General features: G+C 44.6%; 1 protein-coding gene across 1 annotated transcript in view; it reads left to right on the top strand.

Moving 5' to 3' along the window:
• Nucleotides 1–587: 587 nt before the first annotated feature.
• slc35d1a (solute carrier family 35 member D1a) overlaps nt 588–23234 on the top strand; it is a 77968-nt gene continuing 55321 nt past the window's right edge. Inside the window, exons 1-5 of the mRNA XM_068037278.1 lie at nt 588–849; nt 2082–2113; nt 2231–2317; nt 16984–17051; nt 18122–18193. Coding sequence (XP_067893379.1) covers nt 630–849; nt 2082–2113; nt 2231–2317; nt 16984–17051; nt 18122–18193 — 479 coding nt within the window. The 5' untranslated portion in view covers nt 588–629. The remainder of the gene's footprint in view (nt 850–2081; nt 2114–2230; nt 2318–16983; nt 17052–18121; nt 18194–23234) is intronic.

The following is a 23234-nucleotide window of genomic DNA, read 5'->3' on the forward strand; positions in this document are numbered from 1 at the left end:
TCCACAAATTTTGAAATTATGCCCAGCACACCCAAATCAAGGTCATTAATATCAAGCAAGAAAAGCAGTGGTCCTAATACTGACCGCTGGGGAACCCCACTATATACCTTCCTCCGAAAAACAACTGTTCACCACTAATGAAAGGTCACAGACCTGAAACGTTATCTCTGTTTCCCTCTTCACAGATGCTGCCTGACCTGCTGTGTATTTCCAGCACTTTCTGTTTTTATTTGTGCATCACTACTGTCTGTTTCCCGTCACTCAGCCAATTTTGTATCCACGCTACTGCTGTTCCTTTCATTCATTGGGCTCTTTCTGACAAATCTGTAACTTGGCACTTTATAAAACGCCTGATTCCGAAGCTTGGTCTCATCTAATTACTACTACTTGATCTGTCTTCTCTTCTACTAATTTCGAATCTTACTGACACCTCGCTTAGATATGTCAATGACAAAAATCTAATGTATGCAATTACCTGGAACTTGTCTTTGCCAACAATAAACACAGCGCCCTATCTGTCACATGTCCCTTTTGACAGGGTTCGGATGCTGGGCACGTATGGCGCATGGCACGGCGTGTGCGTGACGTCAGCACGCCGGGGGCTCGGCGCTGGAGTTGACGGTGAAGACATGTTGGAGGTCCGTCAACGTCACGATGTTGTGGTTAAAGCAGGCCAGCAAAGGAGCGAGGCGGCTGGAGATGCAGCCCGGCTTGGCGCTCCAGCTGGAGACAGAGAGATGTCGACCGAGACGTTGACTGTTTTCGTGAAGTTGTGCGCGGCGGCTTTTTACGGAGTCAGCTCCTTTGTTATTGTGGTGGTGAACAAGAGTGTCCTGACGAGCTACAGGTGAAAGTGGAGCGGCAACGGTGCGGGCGGGCGAGCGAGCGAGCAGAGAGGCGAGCTCGAGGGACGGTACCCCTCTCTTCCCCCCCCCCCCCCCCACAAAGCCCGGTGCCCCCCCCTCTTTTTCCCCCCCCCCCCCCCTCCAGCCCGGTGCCCCCCTCTCTTCTCCCCCCCCCCCCCCCTCTAGCCCGGTGTCTCCCTCTCTTCCCCCCAGCCCGGTGCCCCCCTCTCCTCCTCCCCCCTCTCCTCCTCCCCCCCCCTCTCCTCCTCCCCCCCTCTCCTCCTCCCCCCCCCCTCTCCTCCTCCCCCCCCCCTCTCCTCCTCCCCCCCCCCTCTCCTCCTCCCCCCCCCCTCTCCTCCTCCCCCCCCCCTCTCCTCCTCCCCCCCCCCTCTCCTCCTCCCCCCCCTCTCCTCCTCCCCCCTCTCCTCCTCCCTCCTCCTCCCTCCCCCCAAGCCCGGTGCCCCCCTCTCTTCTCCCCCCCCCCCTTCCAAGCCCGGTGCCCACCTCTTTCCCCCCCCCAAAAAAAAGCCGAGCCCGGTGCCTTGCCCCCACTTCCCCTAAAAGCCGAGCCTGGTCGCACGCTTCCCTCACTGAGAGTGTTTGCAGCAAAGATGCAGATAGCAACAGAAACTGCATCTTATTTAATCGTCATATCTCTACACTAAATTTGAAGCTGTACCGATGCCTGTTTTTCTGATTTGGATTGTTGATTTGCGTTCGAAAATTTGCTTTAAAGAAAGTGCATCTATATGTTGTGCGAAACGAGCTGTTTTATTTTCATGTAGGCGATGCAAGATTTTATAAAAATCTTATTTTGTGGAAGATGCAGTTATTCAGTCTAATTTTGAAGTTTATTTTGATATTTTATGCAAGTTTATTTTTCATTGAATTTTGATGAGAAACGTAGAATAAAGTTGTTGTGACGTTTTGATGAGAAAGCTTTCTGCATTCGAGCATTGTTGAGTTTTTTTTTGGTGGGGTGGTGGTGGTGTGGGGGGGGGGGGGGGGGGTGGGGGAGAGAAAGCGTTATGGGTGTGAGGCGATCCGGTAGGTGTTTACGCTTTCTCGTGTGGCTTACACGTTTTGGAAACAGTAAAAATAAACGATGGCTTTTTTTTCTCGTTCTCGTTCTCTCGCAACACTTCGATTCCAGTCTCGACTTGTATAATGTATAAGGTGTTGGAGATTGTAGTTGTCTGCAACACTCATTAATATCTTTCTAATTACATCTGCAGATTCCTTCAATACTATTTGTGGGCCTTGGTCAGGTACAATTACTTTCACAATTATGCATGTTGAAGCCGACTTGTAGTAAATTTTTATTTTAAGTAAACGTATAAAAAGCAACATGTGGCCCACTTTTTGAAACCATTTTTCACTTGCAGATGTTGGCAACGGTGACCCTGCTGTGGGTGGGTAAGGCATGCAAGGTGGTGACGTTTCCTGACCTAGACTACAATATGCCTCGAAAGGCAAGTCCTATGTGTTTTTTTTTAATATGCATTAACTGGTCCTTTTTTGCTCTTAGAAATCATTATAAAATAAGCTATTAGTTTACGTGGTTTGAACAGGTACTGACTACACTGCCATGAAGTGTTTTTTGACAGTTTATATTATAAAAATCAAATTACAGAATATTTCTAATAAGACCTTTTTAATTGTTAATCTTTGTTAAGCAGGCAATAAAGTTGAGTTTTTCCCCTACCTGTTGTGGATTTTCAGAAAATGCTTCATAACTAACAGCTGCTTTAATAATTATTGTAGAATCAGACAGTGGTTGCAGCACAGAAGGAGGCCATTTGGCCTGTGGTGTTGTTGCCAGCTCTCTAAGAGCTGCTCAGCTAGTCCCACTCTTCTGCCTTTTCCCCGTAGCCTTGCAAATTTTTTCTCTTGAGAATATTATTAGTTCTCCTTTTGAAAGCCACAATTGAATCTGCCTCCACCACGCTTTCAGGCAGTTAATTCCAGATCCTAACCACACGCTGTGTTAAGGTTTTTCCTCATGTCGCTGTTGGTTCTTTTGCCATTCACCTTAAATCGGTGTCCTCTGGTTCTTGACCCTTCCTCCAACGGCAGCAGTTTAAAAAAAATATTTCACAGGATGTGAGCGTCACTGGCAAGACCAGCATTTGTTGCCTGTCTTTGATTGCCCTTGAGAAGGTGTTGATGAGCTGCCTTCTTGAACCGCTGCAGTCCATCTGGTGTAGATACATCTGCAGTGCTGTTAGGGCGTTCTAGGTTTTTGACCCACTGACCGTGAAGGAGTGGCGATATAGTTCCAAGTCAGTATGATGTGTGTAGGAACATAGGAGCAGGAGTAAGCCATTCAGCCCATCGAGCTGACCCCGCCATTCAATATGATCGTAGCTGATCATCCGCTTCATTGCCTTTTCCCCACACTATCCTCTTATGTCATTTTGTATTTAGAAATCTGTCGTACATACTGTAAACATACTCAATGACTGAGGTTCCACAGCCCTCTGCAGTAGAGAATTCCAAAGATTCACAACCCTCTCAGTAAAGAAATCTCTCATCTCTGTTCTAAGTGGCTTTCCCTTTATTTTGAAATTGTGCCCCCTGGTTCTGGACTCCCCAACCAGAGGAAACATCTTAGCTGCATCAACCGTGTCCATCCCTTTAAGTATTTTGTAAGCTTTGTAGTTTCTTCCTATCTGCTCTGTCCAGATCCCTCATGATTTTGAACACCTCTGTTGAATCTCCCCTCGTCTTTGGAGAAGCTGGGGCTGTTCTGCTTAATCTGTCCACATAACTGAAGTCCTTCAACCCTAGAACCATTCTCATAAATAGTTTCTGCACCTGCTGTAATGCTTTCACGTTGTTCCTAAAGTGTAATGTCCACAATTGGATACTGACCTCCAATTGAGGCCAAACCAACATTTTATAAAGGTTCCACATAACGTCTGGGCTTTTCTACTCAATGCCTGTGTTTATAAAGCTCAGTATCCCATATACTTTCACAGCTTTTTCAACCTGCCCTGCCACCTTCAGTGATTTGAGCGCATCCACCCCCAGGTCCCTCAGCTGCTGCACCCCCTTTAAAATTAGGTCCTTTTTATTTCATATTGCCTCTCTTTGATCTTCCTGTCAAAATGTACCCCTGCACACTAAAAATAAAAGAGATACAGCACTGAAAAAGGCCCTTCGGCCCACCGAGTCTGTGCCGACCATTAACCACCCATTTATACTAATCTTACATTAATCCCATATTCCTACCACATCCCCACAATTCCCCTACCACCTACCTATACTAGGGGCAATTTATAATGGCCAATTTATCTATCAACCTGAAAGTCTTTGGCTGTGGGAGGAAACCAGAGCACACGGCGAAAACCCACGTGGTCACAGGGAGAACTTGCAAACTCTGCACAGGCAGTACCCAGAATCGAACCCGGGTTGCTGGAGCTGTGAGGCTGCGGTGCTAGCCACTGCGCCGCCCAAACTTCCATGCATTAAATTTCATCTGCCTTGTGTCCACCCATTCCAGCAACCTCTCTACGTCCTCTTGATGTTTATCACTATCCTCATAATTCACAATACTTCGAGGTTTTCTCATCTGCAAATTTTGAACTTGTATGCTGTGTGCCCAAGTCAAGATCATTAATATAGATTAAGAAAAGCAGCGGTTCTAATACCGATCTCTGGGGACTCTCACCGTTTACCTTCCTCCAGTCCCAAAAAACAACCATTCACCGCTACTCTGTTTCCTGTCACTCAGCCAATTTGTATCCATGTTACCCCTGTCCCTTTTATTCCATGGCCATTAACTTTGCTGACAAGCCTGTTAAGTGGCACTTTATCAAATACATTTTGGAAATCCCATGTATACCACATCAACCGCACTACCCTCAACACACTGTTACCTTATCAAAAAACTTAATCAAGTTAGTTAAACATGATTTGCACTGAACAGTTCCATGCTGGCTTTCCTTAATTAAATCCATAGTTGTCCGAGCAACTCTTACTTTTGTCCTGTATTATAGTTTCTAAAAGCTTTCCCATCACCAAGATTATACTGACTTACCTGTAGTTGCTAGAATTGTATATGATTTGAGGTTTTCAGCAGTGCTAGTCACTAATGTTTTGTAGTTATTTCCTGATTTTTTTTTTTCCCTATTAGCTGACAGATTGGACAAACAAAACAAATCTACGTTCTTGTATCAAATATTTACCATTTTGCCTTTTTTAAAAAAAAAATCTAGGCAAGATGTTAGAAGCACAACAGTCAACTTTCTGTACTACTTGTGGGCTGGGTGGAAGTAGCCTTGTGTCTTCTATTACGCCTCACCCCTCCAGTTGGTGTCTTTTTATGGCAGACTTGAGATTTAAAATTCGCATAGATCAAACCTATATCATGCCATCATACCATTGGATTAATTCAGCCTTTATAATTATTGTGAAATTGGTTCTTGTCATACTAACACTTCAAAAAGCACATACTTTTTAATATAAATATAAAGACTCCTTTAGATTCAGTGAGTGATGCACTTGCTGAATGGTATGCTGCTGAACCTGTGTAAATCAGGAATGCCCAGTTTTGATTGCTGGTTTCTGATCTCAGCAAAGGGTGACAAAGCATGTTATTCAATAACACTTTTGTCATTTAAAGCAAAGGGAGTGGTAATGCTTTGTCTTTTACTACAACTATTACCACTCCCTTTATGTTTTGTCCCATGACATATTTGTCCTTTAAAGCAAAGGGAGTGGTAACACTTTGTCTTTTACAACAACTATTACCACTCCCTTTGCCTTTTGTTCCATGACATCTTTGTCATTTAATCTCTTCCGCGCTCCACCCTATCACAGACCTTCCCATTTGTTCTTCTGTCCCCCTCCCCCCTTTCACTTATTCAAAAAAAAATTTCTCTTCCATCCATCGTCCAGGGGAGCTCAGGTCATTTGTAGTATCCTCATTGTCACCCTTTACTGAGATCAGAAACCAGGGATCAAAACTGGGCATTCCTCATTTACATTTGTAACCTTTGCCAGTTCTGGTGAAAGGTAACTGACCTGAATTATTAACTCTGTTTTTCTCTCCGCAGATGCTGCCAGACCTGCTGAGTATTTCCAGCACTTCCTGTTTTTATTTCAGATTTCCAGCATTTGCCGTATTTTGCTTTTATTAACAGCATTTAGTTCAGTGCACAGAATAGTGAAGATAACACAAAAAAAATTCAAAAAGAAACGCACGCACCCAAACTGGGGAAAAAAGTATTTAATTAATTTGCAAATTATGAAGCTTCTTCACACACTGCAACCGCTCTTCCCCTCTCGGAGCACCTCAGCTTTCACTGTGGGCCCTTTTAACTTTCCTTTCCTGACTTTTTCCCTCCTGTGCAATCTTAAGCATTTTCTGAGTTTTTATTCCACTTTTTTTGAACTGGAAACATATTCTGCAGACTAGCAAGTCCTCCTGTAACTTTTCCTGATCTATCCCTCCCTGGATAAACGTAAACGCAACTACTTCGTCGAAGGAAGCTCTTTTTCCCCTGTTAGGCATTCCGTCAAACCCTGTAACAAAAACAAGAAATGCTGGATTCACTCAGCAGGTCTGGCAGCATCTGTGGAAAGAGAAGCAGAGTTAACGTTTCGGGTCAGTGACCCTTCTTCGGAACTGACAAATATTAGAAAAGTCACAGATTATAAACAAGTGAGGTGGGGGTTGGGCAAGAGATAACAAAGGAGAAGGTGCAGATTGGACCAGGCCACATAGCTGACCAAAAGGTCACGGAGCAAAGGCAAACAATATGTTAATGGTGTGTTGAAAGACAAAGCATTAGTACAGATTAGGTGTGAATATACTGAATATTGAACATCAGCAAGTGCAAACCTGAAGAAAAACAACCTGAAAAAAACAGTGGGTAAGCAAACTGAACAAACTAAGATGAAATGAAATAAATGCAAAAAAAGAGTGTAAAAAATGTAAAAAGGAATGCAAAAAAAAGGGAAGAAAAAATAACTAAAAATGAAAGTAAAGTGGGGGGGGGGGGGCCTGAGTAGGACTGGAACAAAGAATGCTCGACATATCCCACAAAAAGGCAGGCATAACTAGGACCCATGCGGGTACCCATAGCGACACCTTTTACTTGAAGGAAATGCATGGAGTTGAAGGAGAAGTTGTTCAATGTGAGAACAAGTTCAGCCAGGCGGAGGAGGGTGTTGGTGGATGGGGACTGGTTGGGCCTCTGTTCCAGGAAGAAGCGGAGAGCCCTCAAACCATCCTGGTGGGGGATGGAGGTGTAGAGCGATTGGACGTCCATAGTGAAGAGGAGGCGGTTGGGACCAGGAAACTGGAAATTGTCAAAATGACGTAGGGCGTCAGAAGAGTCACGGATGTAGGTGGGAAGAGACTGGACCAGCGGAGAAAAGATAGAGTCTAGATAGGAAGAAATAAGTTCAGTTGGGCAGGAGCAGGCTGACACAATGGGTCTGCCGGGACAGTCCCGTTTGTGGATTTTGGGAAGGAGGTAGAAGCGGGCTGTCCGGGGTTGCGGGACTATGAGGTTGGAAGCTGTAGAGGGAAGATCTCCAGAGGAGATGAGGTCAGTGACAGTCCTTTGGACGGTGGCTTGATGTTTGGTGGTGGGGTCATGGTCCAGAGGGAGGTAGGAAGAGGTGTCTGTGAGTTGGCGTTGAGCTTCTGCAAGGTAGAGGTCGGTACGCCATACAACAACAGCACCACCCTTGTCTGCAGGTTTGATGACCATGTCGGGGTTAGACCTGAGAGAACGGAGTGCCTCAAGTTCAGAGGGGGACAGGTTAGAGTGAGTGAGGGGGGCAGAGAAATTGAGACGACCAATGTCTCGCCGACAGTTTTCAATGAAGAGATCAAGAGCGGGTAAGAGGCCAGGGTGAGGGGTCCAGGTAGAGGGAGAATGCTGGAGGCGGGTGAATGGGTCTGCTGGTCGGGGGGAGGAGTCCTGGTCGAAGAAGTGAGCCCGGAGGCGGAGGCTCCTACTACTTTAGTACCGACCATTTTTTCCTTATATAAACTCATTATTGTTTTGCCAGCCATCTTCCTGATTTTTAAAAGTGTCTAATCCGCTGGTGTGTGCGGATCACTCCACTCCCCCTGTGGGTTTCCCTCCCCGGCATGGATTTTTAAAATTCATTCCTGGGATGTGGGTGTCGCTGGCTAGGCCAGCATTTATTGCCCATCCCTAATTGCCCTTGAGAAAGTGGTGCTGAGCTGCCTTCTTGAACCACTGCAGTCCATGTGAGGTAGAGACACCCACTGTGCTGTTAGGAAGGGAGTTCCAGGATTTTGACCCAGTGACAGTGAAGGAACGGCAATATAGTACCAAGACAGGGTGGTGTGTGATTTGGAGGGGAACTTGCAGGTGGTGGTGTTCCCATGCATTTGCTGCCCATAACCTTCTAGTTGGAGGTCGTGGGTTTGGAAGGTGCTGTCTAAGGAGCCTCAGTGTGTTGCTGCAGTGCATCTTGTAGATGGTACACACTGCTGCCATTGTGTATCAGTGGTGGAGGGAGTGAATGTTTGTGGATGGGGTGCCAATCAAGTGGGCTGCTTTGTCATAGTCATAGAGTTATAGAGCACATTGTGACTGTGCTGGCCATCAAGCACCCAACTATTCTAATCCCATTTTCAAGCACTTGGCCCGTAGCCTTATATGCTATGGCATTTTCAAGTGCTCATCTAAATACTTCTTGAATGTTGTGAGGGTTCCTGTCTCAACCACCTCTTCAGGCAGTGCATTCCAGATTCCAACCACCCTCTGGTCCTGGATCGTGTCGAGCTTCTCGAGTGTTGTTGGAGCTGCACCCATCCTGGCAAGTGGGGAGTATTCCATCACGCTCTTGACTTGCACCTTGTAGATGGTGGACAAGCTTTCGGGAGTCAGAAAGTGAGTTACTCGCTGCAGGATTCCTAGCCTCTGACCTGCTCTTGTAGCCACGGTATTTATATGGCTACTGCAGTTCAGTTTCTGGTCAATGGTAACCCCTAGGATGTTGATGGTGGGGGATTCAGCGATAGTAATGCCATTGAATGTCAAGGAGAGATGGTTAGATTCTCTCTTGTTGGAGATGGTCATTGCCTGGCACTTGTGTGGCATGAATGTTACTTGCCACTTATCAGCCCAAGCCTGGATATTGTCCAGGCCTTGCTGCATTTCTATACAGACTGTTTCAGTATCTGAGTCGCCGCGAATGGTGCTGAACATTGCACAATCATCAGCGAACATCCCCACTTCTGACCTTATGATTGAAGGAAGGTCATTGATGAAGCAGCTGAAGATGGTTAGGCTTAGGACACTACCCTGAGGAACTCCTGCAGTGATGTCCTGGACCTGAGATGATTGAGCTCCAACAACCATCTTCCTTTGTGCTAGGTATGACTCCAACAAGCAGAGAGTTTTGCCCCGATTCCCATTGACTTCAGCTTTGCTAAGGCTCCTTGATGTCATACTCGGTCAAATGCTGCCTTGATGTCACGGGCAGTCACTCTTGCCTCACCTCTTGAGTTCAGCTCTTTTGTCCACATTTGAACTGAGGTTGTAATGAGGTCAGGAGCTTAGTGGCCCTGGCAGAACCCAAACTGACCATCACTGAGCAGGTTGTTGCTGAGCAAGTGCTGCTTGATAGCACTGTCAACGACATCTTCATCACTTTACTGATGATTGAGAGTAGGCTGATTGGGTGGTAATTGGCCGGGTTGGACTTGTCCTGCTTTTTGTGTACAGGACATACCTGGGCAACTTTCCACATTGCAGTATAGATGCCAATGTTGTAGCTGTACTGGAACAGCTTGGCTAGGGGCGCGGCAAGTTCTGGAGCACAGGTTTTTATTACTATTGCTGGAATATTCAGGGCCCATAGCCTTTGCAGTATTCAGTGCCTTCAGTCGTTTCTTGAAATATCACGGAGTGAATCGAATTGGCTGAAGTCTGGCATCTGTGATGCTGGGGACTGTGGGAGGAGGCCGTGCTGGATCATCAATTTGGAACTCTGGCTGATCTTCAGCCTTGTCTTTTGCACTGATGTGCTGGGCTCCCCTGTCATTGAGGATGGGGATATTTGTGGAACCACCACCTCCAGTTAGTTGTTTAATTGTCCTCCACCATTCACGACTGGATGTGGCAGAACTGTAGAGCTTAGATCTGATCCATTGGTTATGGGATCGCTTAGCTCTGTCCATCATGTGCTGCTTACGCAGTTTGGCACGCAAGTAATCCTGTGTTGTAGCTTCACCAGCTTGACACCTCATTTTGAGGTATGGCTGGTGCTGCTCCTGGCATGCCCTTCTGCACTCTTCATTGAACCACGGTTGGTCCCCCTGGCATGATGGTAATGGTCGAGTGGCGGATATGCCGGGCCATGAGGTTTCAGATTTTGGTTGAGTACAATTCTGCTGCTGCTGATGGCCTGCAACACCTCATGGATATGCAGTTTTGTATTGCTAGATCTGTTCGAAATCTATCCCATTTGGCATGGTGGTAGTGTCCACACAACATGGAGAGTATCCTCAATGTGAAGGCAGGACGTTGTCTCCACAAGGACTGTATGGTGGTCACTCCTGCCAATGCTGTCATGGACAGAAGCATCTGAGGCAGGCAGATTGGTGAGGACGAGGTCAAGTATGTTTTTCCCTCTTGTTGGTTCTCTCAGCACCTGCCGCAGACCCAGTTTTGCAGCTATGTCCTTTAAGATTCGGCCAGCTCAGTCAATACTGGTGCTATGTTGATCAGGCAGTCGTAGCCAAGGTCCTGATCTGTCTGTAACTTATTGTCTGTCTCTGTCTGGTCCCATTTGGGTCGCCACCTGTCAGTTTTGAACTAATTTTTTTTTTGGACTGGACAAAAGTCAACAGACGACAAAGCCATTCCAAACAGATAGGAGATTTATTAAGTAAAGGTTACACTTAACAATCAGGCAGCAGTTGACTGACTACACACAATCTTTACTCGCCGATGCAGCCTGGGCACAGTTCAACGTGTACTGGCTTCTTTTCTCTTCCCTTGAATTCTGCTTCTGGTTTTTCTCTATGAAATTGTGTATGGAACTCCCTCAGAGGACCCTTCTTATCCTCTAATTCTCATCTCCAAGATCTCCCTGACCATATTTGGTAAAGGTAACCACCCCCTCCATTCATATGATTAATACAGTCATAGGATATTTACAATATGTCAGCAGACCATTACACACAATCGTGGCCATCTCCTGGATTACAATAGACAAAGTTATCATCCAGACATTTCAGTAGTCTTGCGTTGTTCTTCACAGTTAGAATCTTTTAACAGTACAGTCAAATATGCGGCCAGTGTAACCATTCACCTGTCGTCTTCCTGTCTCTTATTGTTAAGCTGTACATTCTGCAGTTCGACGCAATCATTTTAAACTATTCTCATTTCCATTCAATCTTCTTGAATTGTGCTAACATCCCACCCTTTGTTTCTATAAGTGTCTAGTTTCATCCAACATGCTATCCCTAATTACGTGACATTCTTTACTTATGCCTAACCTAATCTGTAATATCCATTAGAAACCAACCCAGCAGTTATCTCTTTGCTTACTAAAAGTTAATACAAAACATGCATAAAAGGTACATAGCATAACATTCATGATACAAAAAGATATAAAAGGTCTACATATCCTATACCAAGCTCTGGAATACCTTCCCTATACCACCCTGCTTCTCCATCTCACTTACCTCATTTAAGACACTCCATAAAAGCTACTTCTTTGACCATACTTTTGATCGTCTGACCTAATATCGCCTTTTGTAGCTCGGTGTCATACTTGTTTTACAATGCTCCTGTAAAGTCCCTTGGTAACTTTTATTACGTTAAAAGTGCTATATAAATATAAGTTGTTGCTATATGCACAGGCTGTATCTTTTACTGATGCGTTTTACTTTTAGCTTGATGCCATCATTGTTTCAGTAAATTTCCACATGCTGCCCATTACAGCAGTTTTAGATAGAATTTGCAATACAGAAACTGACCTTTCAGCTCAACAGTCCACTTCATTTCAGCGTGTCAATGTGTCCTTCGATTCCTTTCTCCCTCGCTCATGCACTTATCTAGACTCCCCTCAAATTTGCATCAACCACTTCATGTGGTACCGAGTTTCAACAAGAAGTTTATTCTGAATTCCTTATGGGATTTAATAGTGATTCTACCTTTATATTTATGGCTGAAAATACTCAGCAGATCAGGCAGCACCTGTGAGAGAAAGTTAACATTTTGGATCGATGACCTTTTGTCAGAACTTGACTAAAAATGTTAAGACTTGTTCGATAGGAGTAACTGAGTTTTTAATGACACATTAAGTCATAATTACGGCTGGACAACCTCTCTGTTTTTGGAAAACTAATTTTACAGTGTGTTTCATTACCTGAAAATAACGTTTAAAAATTGCATAATTTTTATAATTGTTCATTTTTTTAGGCGTTAAGTCAAATTCAAAGTATTGGGAGATGCCATAATATTCACCCATCATTGGTTCTGCTAACTCTTATTAAGTTAGGTAGGAATTGATGACCAGGAATTTGATCAATACTGTATTTGGAGGGAGGGGGGAGCTTTAAGGCCAGATTTTGCTGTCATTACTCAAACTGACAGCAGTTTTTGGCATAAAAGCAAAGTGCTGGAAATACTCAGCAGGTCGGGCAGCATCTGTAGAGAGAGAAGCAGAGTTTACATTGCAGGTCTGTGACCTTTCTTCAGAACTGGCAATTTCTGGCATCTGGACATGCATATTTAAATGTGGAAATCCAGAATTTGCTGTCGGAGCTTTCCTGCTCCTTCACAGGGTGTGCTGTTGAAGTCCCTGCAGACAGCAGTCTTGAGAAACTGAAGTGAGGAGAATTTCCCCTTTATTCTGTAATATTGCAGCTAACCCCCCCCCCCCCCCCCACCAAAAAAAAGTTGCCCTTTGTATTGCTGATTTATAAATTGTGGCAGTCAGCAAATGTTTCCAGTAGCCGAATGATTAATCTTGCTGAAATGTGGTAATGCAAGTGCAATACCACGGAACTGATCTAGAGTCCTGTGTGGAAGCTGTAGCCAAAGGGTACAGGTACGAATTTCACTGAGTGGATTGTACAATGAAAATCCTAAATTGCACTCCTTTTAATGTTGCATGTAATGTAAAATTTATCTTTTTTAATTTGTCTTTATAAATCAGGTATGCCGTGGTAATAGAATTTATAGTATTTGTCTAAATACAAGTCGACGCAGTTCTTTGCCCACCTTTCCCAAAATATCCCCATTGAATCTTTACAGTTTGACTTTTATTTCAGTCCTGCTCAGAGGATTGAGAATGTTAGTCAAAATCACTGATGGTATTCTGTGACTGTGGTCATTGTGCATGTTACAAGTATTGATTTGGCCTTAGGTAATCTCTCAGGTACAGCAGTGCTGGTGACTCCTGTAAGCAATCTGAGAAACTTGTACAGTATCTAATTCTGTAACAGAACCCAGCTGTGTAACAGTAGGGAACCCCTCCTCACCCCACCCCACCCTGAACTGAACTACAAAGTGTGTTCATTCACTTGTATCCATCTCTAATCTTTCTGAAGGTGGACTGTGAAAGACTTAGTGTGACAAGGTCAGATGCGTTAATCTGCTTTATTTGCAAATAGCAAATGAATGCACACAGTAACAGTCAAGGTAAATTATACTTGGCTTCATTCAACCTTGCTTCTCTCCTCAAGAAATGGAGAAAACGTGCCTCTTCCATAATTTTGCTGATCTGATTTTGCCATTGCTTTTTTTCCTGGACAGATTGTACCTGGTCCCTTTGCATTTTACAATTTACTTTCCAACTCCAGGCCCCCAGACTGGAAATTGCAGTCTCTAATTTTCATAGAAAAAAAATTCTGACTTTCTGGTGGGTTTTATGTTTAGGTTATTTCTGACCCTGTGCATGGACATGCCATTAAGCCTGCTAACCAAATTGACTATCCCCTTTCCCAGCAATATATTCTTAGGGCATGATGTGCCTACATGATTGGAATTATCTGTGCCATAATGAGTGCGAATATATAAATAAATAAATAAAATGTTTGCCATCTGAGGCAAGGTCATGAATTGCTGAATGTCCTGGTCATTGTGGAGGCCTCTTAATACTTTGAATAAAATCCTGATTGTTTACCACTCCCCAGCCCCACCCTGAATTTCACACTCCTACGTCGTCCCTCCTTTCTTCCTTTTGGTCTCTGATCTGAGCGATGATCATCTTTTCAATCCTCATCACTGCTCCCCGTCCCCCCTCAGCTCCTCCTTTTTCAGATAAGCTCTCAAACCAATATTCATGATCATCTCTCAATCTTGTCACCTCCTGTGGCCTCTACTACCATGGTCTCAATCACGAGTATATCCTTGACCACTCACATATCCCTGACCAACCAAATCTCCCTGCTCCTTCCAGCCCTACTTCCTTCTGTGTCCATCCCTAGGTAAATTCTTCACCCCACCCCCTCACTTATCTCACCTGAGGTTGAGAGCCAGCATAGGTTAGAAAGGACAGGGCAAAAGGCAAGCAGTCACCTGCACCATTTAAACCATAACGGCCTCGCGTTTGGACCTCTGTTTGTCATAATCCTTGTGTTTAGCCACTCCCTAACATTTTTTTAATACCCTGGTCTGCAGCAAAGCCTTCACTCTCCCATTCTGGTTGCTTCCCCAGGTATGGCCCTCACCTTTGCTCCGTTATGCCCAAAGGGTGCAGACGTGGGAGTATCTGCCGCATAATTGGTTTAGCCATCCACCACCAGATCTGGCTGGACTGCACCAAGTGCCTGTCAAGCCCCCCTCTCCTCTGCCAAAATGCCCACTCTTCCAAGATCTTCCTGGAGAGCAAAAAGAACATCGAAACAGAGAAAATAGGAGCAGGAGTAGACCATTCGGCCCTTGGAGCCTGCACTGCCATTCAGTACGATCATGGCTGATAATCCAAACTCAGTACCCTGTTCCTGCTTTCTCCCCATATCCCTTGATCCCTTTGGCCCTAAGAACTATATCTAACTCTTTCTTGAATATATTTAATGATTTGGCCTCGACTGCTTTCTGTGGTAGAGAATTCCATAGGTTCACCACTCTGGGTGAAGAAATCCCTCCTCATCTCAGTCCTAAATGGCTTACCCCTTATCCTTAGACTGTGACCCCTGGTCCTGGACTCCCCCACCATCGGGAACATCCTTACTGCATCAGCTTCTTTTCTCCACTATCAACTGTTCCCTTAAATCTCTGTTGCCTACCCACTCCTCCATTACCTCCAACAAATGTGAAGAGATCAATGAACCTCTTTGTCACGAAGATTGAGATTAGTTACCTCTGCTGCTGCTCCCCCTCTCTCCTTGTCTGTTAGCCCCAGGTCCCCTTCTGCCATAACTCTGATTATACATCTTTGTCACATTTCCCTCCGATCTTCCCCCGTGGCCTCTCTGAGCTCATCTTGTCTGTAAGACCCCCTTCTCCCATTTAACTGCTGACCAGTTAGCTTCCCTTTCTGGTCCCCATGCTGGTTGACATTCTGAATGGTTCCCTCCCCTCAGATTCTTTGTGCCTTCCTTCAGAAAAATTGTCAACACTCACCCTCGATCTCTTTGTCTTTGCACTCTACCACTCTATCTCCAATCAGCTTTCCATCCCTGGTACAGCACCAAAACTGCCCTAACCAAAACCACAAACAAATCTTCTGTGACAGATCATGATGCACTATCCTTCCTCAGCCATTTTGCAGCCTTTGACATAGTTGACATTCCATGCTCCTGCAACGAATTTGCTACGTTGTCCAGCGATTACCCTTGTTTAATTTCATTTTTGCCTATCTGATTGTAGTCAGTGCATCTCCAGCAGTGACTTTTCTTCCCACCCTTGCAGTTTCCTTCAGCCCCTCCAAGGATCTATCCTTGGTCCCCTCCTCTGTGTTTCCTCATGACTAGATCATCCATAGATATATGGTTACCTCTTACATATATGCCATTGATACTCAATTCCACCCCTCTACCACTGCTGCACTGCCTCTGTGTTGTCAGATGGCCTGGCCTGGCTGATATCCAGTTGTGGATAAGTTGCCATTTTCATCAGTTAAACATTAGTTAGCATGTCTAAAGCCATCATCCTTGTGTGCCCCCTTTCCCCCTCTCCCCCCCCACCCCCAAACTTCATACCCTTGTCACTGATTCCATCCCCTTTACCAGCCATTGTCTGTTTGAACTGGACTGTTTGCAAAATCAGTATTCTGTTGACCCCGAGCTGGGAATCGACCAGCAGACTTTCCAGCACAATGACTGCTACTGACATCTCTAACATTGCCTGCTGCAGCCCTTCCTGCCACTAAAACCCTCAAGCATGCTTTTGGCAGCTCCAGACTTGTCTGTTTTAATGTTATCCTGGACAACCTCCCATGCTTCACTCTTTGTAAATTTCAGTTTTTCTAAATCTTTACTCCCGGTATACTATTCCAAACCAGATTCTGCTTGCCTTTTACCCTCTCCTGTCTACCCTATGTTGGCTCTCAACCTCCCAGTGCATAGTTTTATACATTACATGGTATAACCTGCTCCTCCATCTTTAGGCACTATTCAAAGGGCAGGCGTTCTCCCCGGTGTCCAGATCGACATTTGTCCCTCAACCAACATCAGTAAAACAAGTTATCTGGTCATTATCTCATTGCTGTTTGTGGGACTTCGCTGTGTGCAAATTAGCTGCTGCATTTCTTAAATTCCAATTGTGATTATATTTCAAAATTACTTCATTGGCAGTAAAGCGCTTCAGAACTGTCTTTTTCTGTCATCCTTCAACTTCGAAGAATGTCATTGGAGATCCAAGTTTAGGTGAAAATGCGTATATATTAGGTTTGTAGCTAGATCAAGTTTTGTAAACTTTTTTAATGTATAAATGAAGTCTCAGTCCCTAACCATTTGATTTATTGCATTCAGTAGTAATAACTGCACTAAGTAGTATTCATGTCCTGAATTATGAATAATTTTAAGTGCATTTTCGGGTAGGTTATACTATTGCATTATGATAGTTTTACATACATTTGAGTCGGCAATAATCTGTGACTTCTCTGGGTCTCTTTTATGTCTGTGAAATGTCTCCTATAGCACATGTCGTGTTATGTTAATATTCAAAGTTATTTACTCTTTTAGGTGTTTCCACTACCCCTCTTATACCTGGGGAACCAACTTACAGGACTGCTCAGCACTAAGAAACTGAAGTACGTTTGAATCCATTCTTTTGGGAGAAATGTTTTCATTTGAACAATGTTTTTTTCTAAAATAAAAACAAAGTGCTGGAAGTACTCACCAGCACCAGCAGCATCTGTGGAGAGAGAAGCAGAGTTAACGTTTTCAGGTCCCTGACCTTTTCATCAGAACTGGCAAAGGTTAGAAGTGTGCTAGGTTTTAAGCAACTGAAGGGTGGGAAGGGCAGAGGACAGGAACAATTAAATGACAAAGATGTCAGGGGACAAAGGCAAAGAGAGTGCTAATAGTTGTGAAAGGCAAAGAATTAGTCCAGCGAGAGTGTTGATGGCAGAATAATGAATAGCTCTGTCCAAAAGCACAAACATGAAAAACCAAGTTTTAAGGCAGGTGCATGGTTTAAAAACTAATATAAAATAATAAAAAGACCAGTCGTGCTCTGAAATTGTTGAACTCAATGTTGAGTCCAGAAGGCTGTAGAGTGTCTAATCGGAAGGTGTTCCTCGAGCTTGCATTGATGTTCACTGGAACACTGCAGCAGACCAAGGATAGAAATATGGGCATGAGAGCACGGTGGTGAATTGAAATGGCAAGCAACCGGAAGCTCGGGGTCATGCTTGCGGACTGAGTGGAGGTATTCCGCAAAGCGGTCACCCAATCTGCATTTGATCTCCCCAGTGTGGAGGTGACTGCATCGTGAACAATGGTGGGCCCTCCGGATCGCAGATAAATCGATGTAAATTAATTTTTTATTCATTTGAATATTTAGATTGTCCCATCGCCACGGATTTTTGCCGCTGCCGGGAGGATTGGGCTGGGCCCTCCCAGCCTCGAGGTCTGTGGCCTGCCTCGTCCGGAGCCATTTTCAGGCACCCCCCTCCCTCCCACCCCACCCCCGCCATGGAGCCCGATGCCTTGGGGAGAACACAATCCAGCCTGTTAACTCTGCTTCTGTCTCTGCACAGATGCTGCCAGACCTGCTAAGAATTTCCAGTACTTTGTGTTTATTTCAGATTTCTAGCATCCGCAGTATTTTACTTTTATTTATGGCTTTTTCTAACTCGGTTTAACTTCCTTTTTCCAGTCTCCCAATGTTTACAGTCCTAAGGCGGTTTTCCATTCTGTTTACAATGATAGCGGAAGGGTTATTACTCAAGTAAGTAACAGCAAAGTCTGAATTGCTTATTTGCTTAATATTTATTTCTATATTTCAAAATGTTTGGGACATCCATAAAGTAAATTTATAATTAAAGCAAAACTGGGAAACATTTTGTGAAATCACTGAGCAGTTGCATCCAGAGTCAGGTTTCCCGGAAGTCAGGTCCAGCCAGGGCTGTGTGCCTCCTCTATATTACAGCTGGTCACACTTTGCAAATCCGCTTAGTCAATTGATGAGAGCAAGCAGCCAGTTTAACTCCACCGCGAAGAGAAACTTTATCAAAAGAATATATCCCCCACTTCGCCCTAACTCTCATACTGGTTTCCACTGCAATCTTCTATTTGATTTTCAAAAATCGCACATTACAAAAAAAAAAAGGTGCAAAACATAGAATCTGTTGTGCCAGATCATTATCTTATAACTTCGTGGATTTTTTAAAAAGTTCTTTCATGGAATGTGGGCGTCACTGGCAAGGCCAGCATTTGTTTCCCATCCCTAATTGCCTTTTACAACTGAGTGGCTTGCGAGGGCATTTAAGAGTCAACCACATTGCTATGGGTCTGGAGTCACATGTAGGCTAGACCAGGTAAGGATGGCAGATTTCGTTCCCTAAAGGGCATTAGTGAACCAGATGGGTTTTTACAACAATTGGCAATGGTCACCATAGACTAGTTTGTTTAATTCGATAGTTTCATGGCACCATTACTAGCTTTCAATTCCAGATTAAACATTTGCATTGTTGAGAGAGTACTGTGTTCCCTCTGTGTGTGCATGTACAGCTGGAGCAAATGCATTACAGGATCGTTAATGGTGTAATATTCTGTAATCTTTTGGTAAGCATTATATTGGTCATTTTTCAGAACCCGCTTCCACCGTAAGTACAAATTGAAATGCTGGAAATATGTAGGGCTTCAGACCTCCCCCTTTATCAGAGATCAGACCTTTTTCATCTGCAGTGTGAATGATTGTCTTGTTGTCTTTCTACAGTGCTGACTTGTTGGCCTTGTCATATGTAATGCGTATGCAGGAATAAAATTCTGTCTATGTTAAACATGATTTGTGTAATTGTAGCCAAAAAGCAAATTAAGTTCCATATAAAGTGATTAAAATTACTGTAGTCGTCATAGTTCTATATCCATTTCAAGGCTGGGGTGCTTGAGGTGTGCTGTGATCCATTATTTCCTTTTCAGTGCATTTGTGTGCTTTCTGCTAGCTAGTAACATTGGGAGCTTGTTAAGGATGTGGAGTGGTTTATTATCCTTTTCATGTTCTTTTACATTGATTTATTAGTCTAGAAGCTGTAACAGTTCATTCTGAGCACTGTATTTCGCTTCACTTAATCTGTCGAAATACTGTTGAGTTCTGCCACTTGCTATATGCCGACAAACATTGCAGTATTGCAGATATATCAGGGTGGATCCTGCCCCTGGTGCTCTTAGAGCAGTGATAATGATGGATTAGTCCTTGTCATGTGTAGGTACTTCTGGAGTCTTAGAAGCCTTTCTTCCACTCATGTTCATAGATGTATGCAAATATGTTCAGCATTAATGCATGTGAGACATTATGTTGCCTTTATTGTTGCATTCTAAATGTTTTGTAGCCTCAGTCTGGTTGACTCGCTGTGTACTGGATTAGAGGGCCGTGTTCCAGGATTGACAGATGTAGATTTCGTACAGTCAAAAGAAAGTTCTGGGGCTGACCCAGATGACTCTCATTGGCAAACTGTGAGCACGCCCAGTCCTTTGGTGTTGCAATGCCACTAATGTAATGAGACACGAGTGGGCTGAGAACCAAGCTCTGGGGAAATTTTGCCAATGGGCAAAACATGGTACAAATGACCAATGTTGACATTGATTTTGTGTTCTAAGAAATTCAATATCCATCGAATCAGCTCACATGGGCCAGGGCGCAGTATATTGTAGCCCACTGTGTCCCACCTTGTCAAAAGCCTTTTCCGCACTCATGAACACCACCAGTTTGCAGTATTTCCTGTTGATAGCTTGGAGAATGTGTTGTGACAGTTGATGCAATTTGTCACTGGCACTTCTTCTGTATAACATCTGCTTGCTTGAGTTGAAGAAGGCAGTGCTCTCGGTGCTTTGGAAGCAGTAGGTCATGACTATCGTTAGCTTTCCTAGGCAGCTCAACAGGTTGATTGGCTGGTAGTTCCTGGGTCACTATTCTTTGCCTGGTTTGTGGACCATTGTGATTATAGTTGATTTCTGGCATCTCAGGAAGTAGCCCAGCACAATAACCAGTGTTACTGCAGTAGTCTTGTCAAGTGTCTTACTAAGCCTCCATTCGATGACGTCATCCTCCCTTGGACCCTTATTTCTCATGCTCCTTTGCTGCAACCAGAATTCAGTGGCAGTGATTGGCTGAGCCAAGGTAATCTCTTTATTTTTGGTGTTATTATCTTCTCCAGCAATTACAGGGGCTGCAGGCAGTTTTGGATCAGTTTTTGTAGCTGTAATGGTCTACTTTTTTTTCCCAGCCACTGTCGAATTCCTGATGAATTTGATCTTTAAATGCTGATCTCGATTGCAGCCTTGGTATACATTTGCCCAGGTGCTGCCCTCGAGATTTGATGCCAGAATCACTTGACTTCTTGCTGTCATTCAGCTTTCCACTGCTTCTTGTCTGCCTTGGGATGTGTCACATTTTAGTGTGCAGATGGTTGATTAATCTTTTGGTTTCCCTGAGTTGTGCTTTAATATAGGCTGCCCAGTATGTTTACCTTTTGTAAAAAAGGCAGATTTGTCTAGTCGTGTGTTCGGATATCAAAATATTCCCATCACCAGAATCCTACATCAGTATTGGGTAGCTAGGGTAGAGTAGGTCCCCTTAAGGATCAGTGTGGCAATCTATGTGTGGAGCCACGGGAAATGGGCGAGGTCTTAAATGAATATTTCTCGTCACTATTTACCGTGGAGAAGGTCATGGAAGCTAGTGAGTTCAAGGGACGGAACAGTGATATTCTGCAGCATATCAACATTACAAAGGAGGAGGTTTTGAAGCGCATTAAGGTGGATAAATCCCCAGGGCCTGACGAGGTGTATCCTAGGATGCTATGGGAAGCAAGGGAGGAGATTGCTGGGGCCCTGGCAGAGATTTTTGTATCATTGTTAGCTACGGGTGAGGTACCGGAAGACTGGAGGATAGCTAATGTTGTGCCTTTATTTAAGAAGGGCAGCAGGGATAAGCCAGGGAACTACAGGCCGGTGAGCCTTGCATCAGTGGTGGGAAAGTTATTGGAAGGGATTCTGAGAGACAGGATTTATATGCATTTGGAAAGGCATGGTCTGATTAGGGATAGTCAGCATGGCTTTGTGCGTGGGAAATCATATCTCACGAATTTGAGTTTGTCGAGGAGGTGACCAAGAGGATTGATGAGGGCAGGGCGATGGACGTTGTCTACATGGACTTTAGCAAGGCCTTTAACAAGGTCCTGCATGGTAGGCTGGTCCAGAAGGTTCGAACACATGGGATCCAGAGTGAGCTAGCCAATTGGATACCAAATTGGCTTGGTGATAGGAGGCAGAAGGTGGTAGTGGAGGGTTGTTTTTCAGAATGGAGGCCGGTGACAGGTGGTGTGCCGCAGGGATTGGTGCTGGGCCCTCTGTTGTTTTTCATATATATTAATGACTTGGATGTGAATGTAGGGGGCATGATTGTTAAGTTTGCAGATGACACCAAAATTGGTGGTGTAGTGGACAGTGAAAAAGGTTGTCTAAGGTTACAACAGGATATAGATCGACTGGGAAAGTGGGCAAGGGATTGGCAAATGGAATTTAACGCATACAAGTGTGAAGTGATACATTTTGGGAAGTTTAAACCGGGGCAGGACATGTACAGTGAGTGGCAGGGCCCTGGAGAGTGTTGTTGAGCAGGGAGACCTTGGGGTGCAAGTACATAGTTCCCTGAAAGTGGCAACACAGGTAGACAGGATGGTGAAGAAGGCATAATGGCATGTTTGCCTTCATCGGCTGAGGCTTTGAATACAAGAGTTGGGACATCATGTTACAGTTGCACATAACGTTGGTTAGGCCGCATTTGGAGTATTGTTTGCAGTTCTGGTCGCCGCATTACAGGAAAGATGTGATTAAGTTAAAGAGGGTGCAGAAAAGATTCACAAGGGTGTTGCCTGGTTTGGAGGGTTTGATTTATAAAGAGAGATTGGCTAGGCTGGGTCTGTTTTCCCTGGAGCGAAGGAGGCTGAGGGGACATGATCGAGGTACAGATGGGACCTGTACAAGAAGGACGTGTTGCATCTAAACTGGAGGGGCACAAATATCCTGGCTGCGAGGTTTGCTAGTGTCACTCAGGAGGGTTTAAACTATTGTGGCAGGGGGGTGAGAACCAGAGCAGTAGGACAGCAAGTGAAATAAATGAGGGGGAACTAGTAAATAAGGCCAGTAAGCGGAAGAGCAGGCAGGGAAATGTTGTGGAGCACAGCGGGACTGGTGGTCTGAAGTGCATTTGTTTCAATGCGAGAAGTATAACCAGTAAGGCAGATGAACTTAGAGCTTGGATTAGTACTTGGAACTATGATGTTGTTGCTATTACAGAGACTTAGTTGAGGGAAGGACAGGATTGGCAGCTAAATGTTCCAGGATTTAGAAGCTTCAGGCGGGATAGAGGGCGATGTAAAAGGGGTGGGGGAGTTGCATTACTGGTTAAGGAGAATATCACAGCTGTACTACGGGAGGACACCTCGGAGGGGTCATGCAGTGAGGCAATATGGGTGGAGCTCAGGAATAGGAAGGGTGCAGTCACGATGTTGGGGGTTTTCTACAGGCCTCCCAACAGCCAGCGGGAGGTAGAGGAGCAGATCTGTAGACAGATTTTGGAAAGATGTAAAGGTTGTAGTGGTGGGTGATTTTAACTTCCCCTATATTGACTGGGACTCACTTAGTGCTAGGGGCTTGGATGGGGCAGAATTTGTAAGGAGCATCCAGGAGGGCTTCTTGAAACAATATGTAGATAGTCCAACTAGGGATGGGGCCATACTGGACCTGGTATTGGGGAATGAGCCTGG

This window comes from Heterodontus francisci, chromosome 8 (genome assembly GCF_036365525.1).
Source record: "Heterodontus francisci isolate sHetFra1 chromosome 8, sHetFra1.hap1, whole genome shotgun sequence".
NCBI lineage: Eukaryota > Metazoa > Chordata > Chondrichthyes > Heterodontiformes > Heterodontidae > Heterodontus > Heterodontus francisci.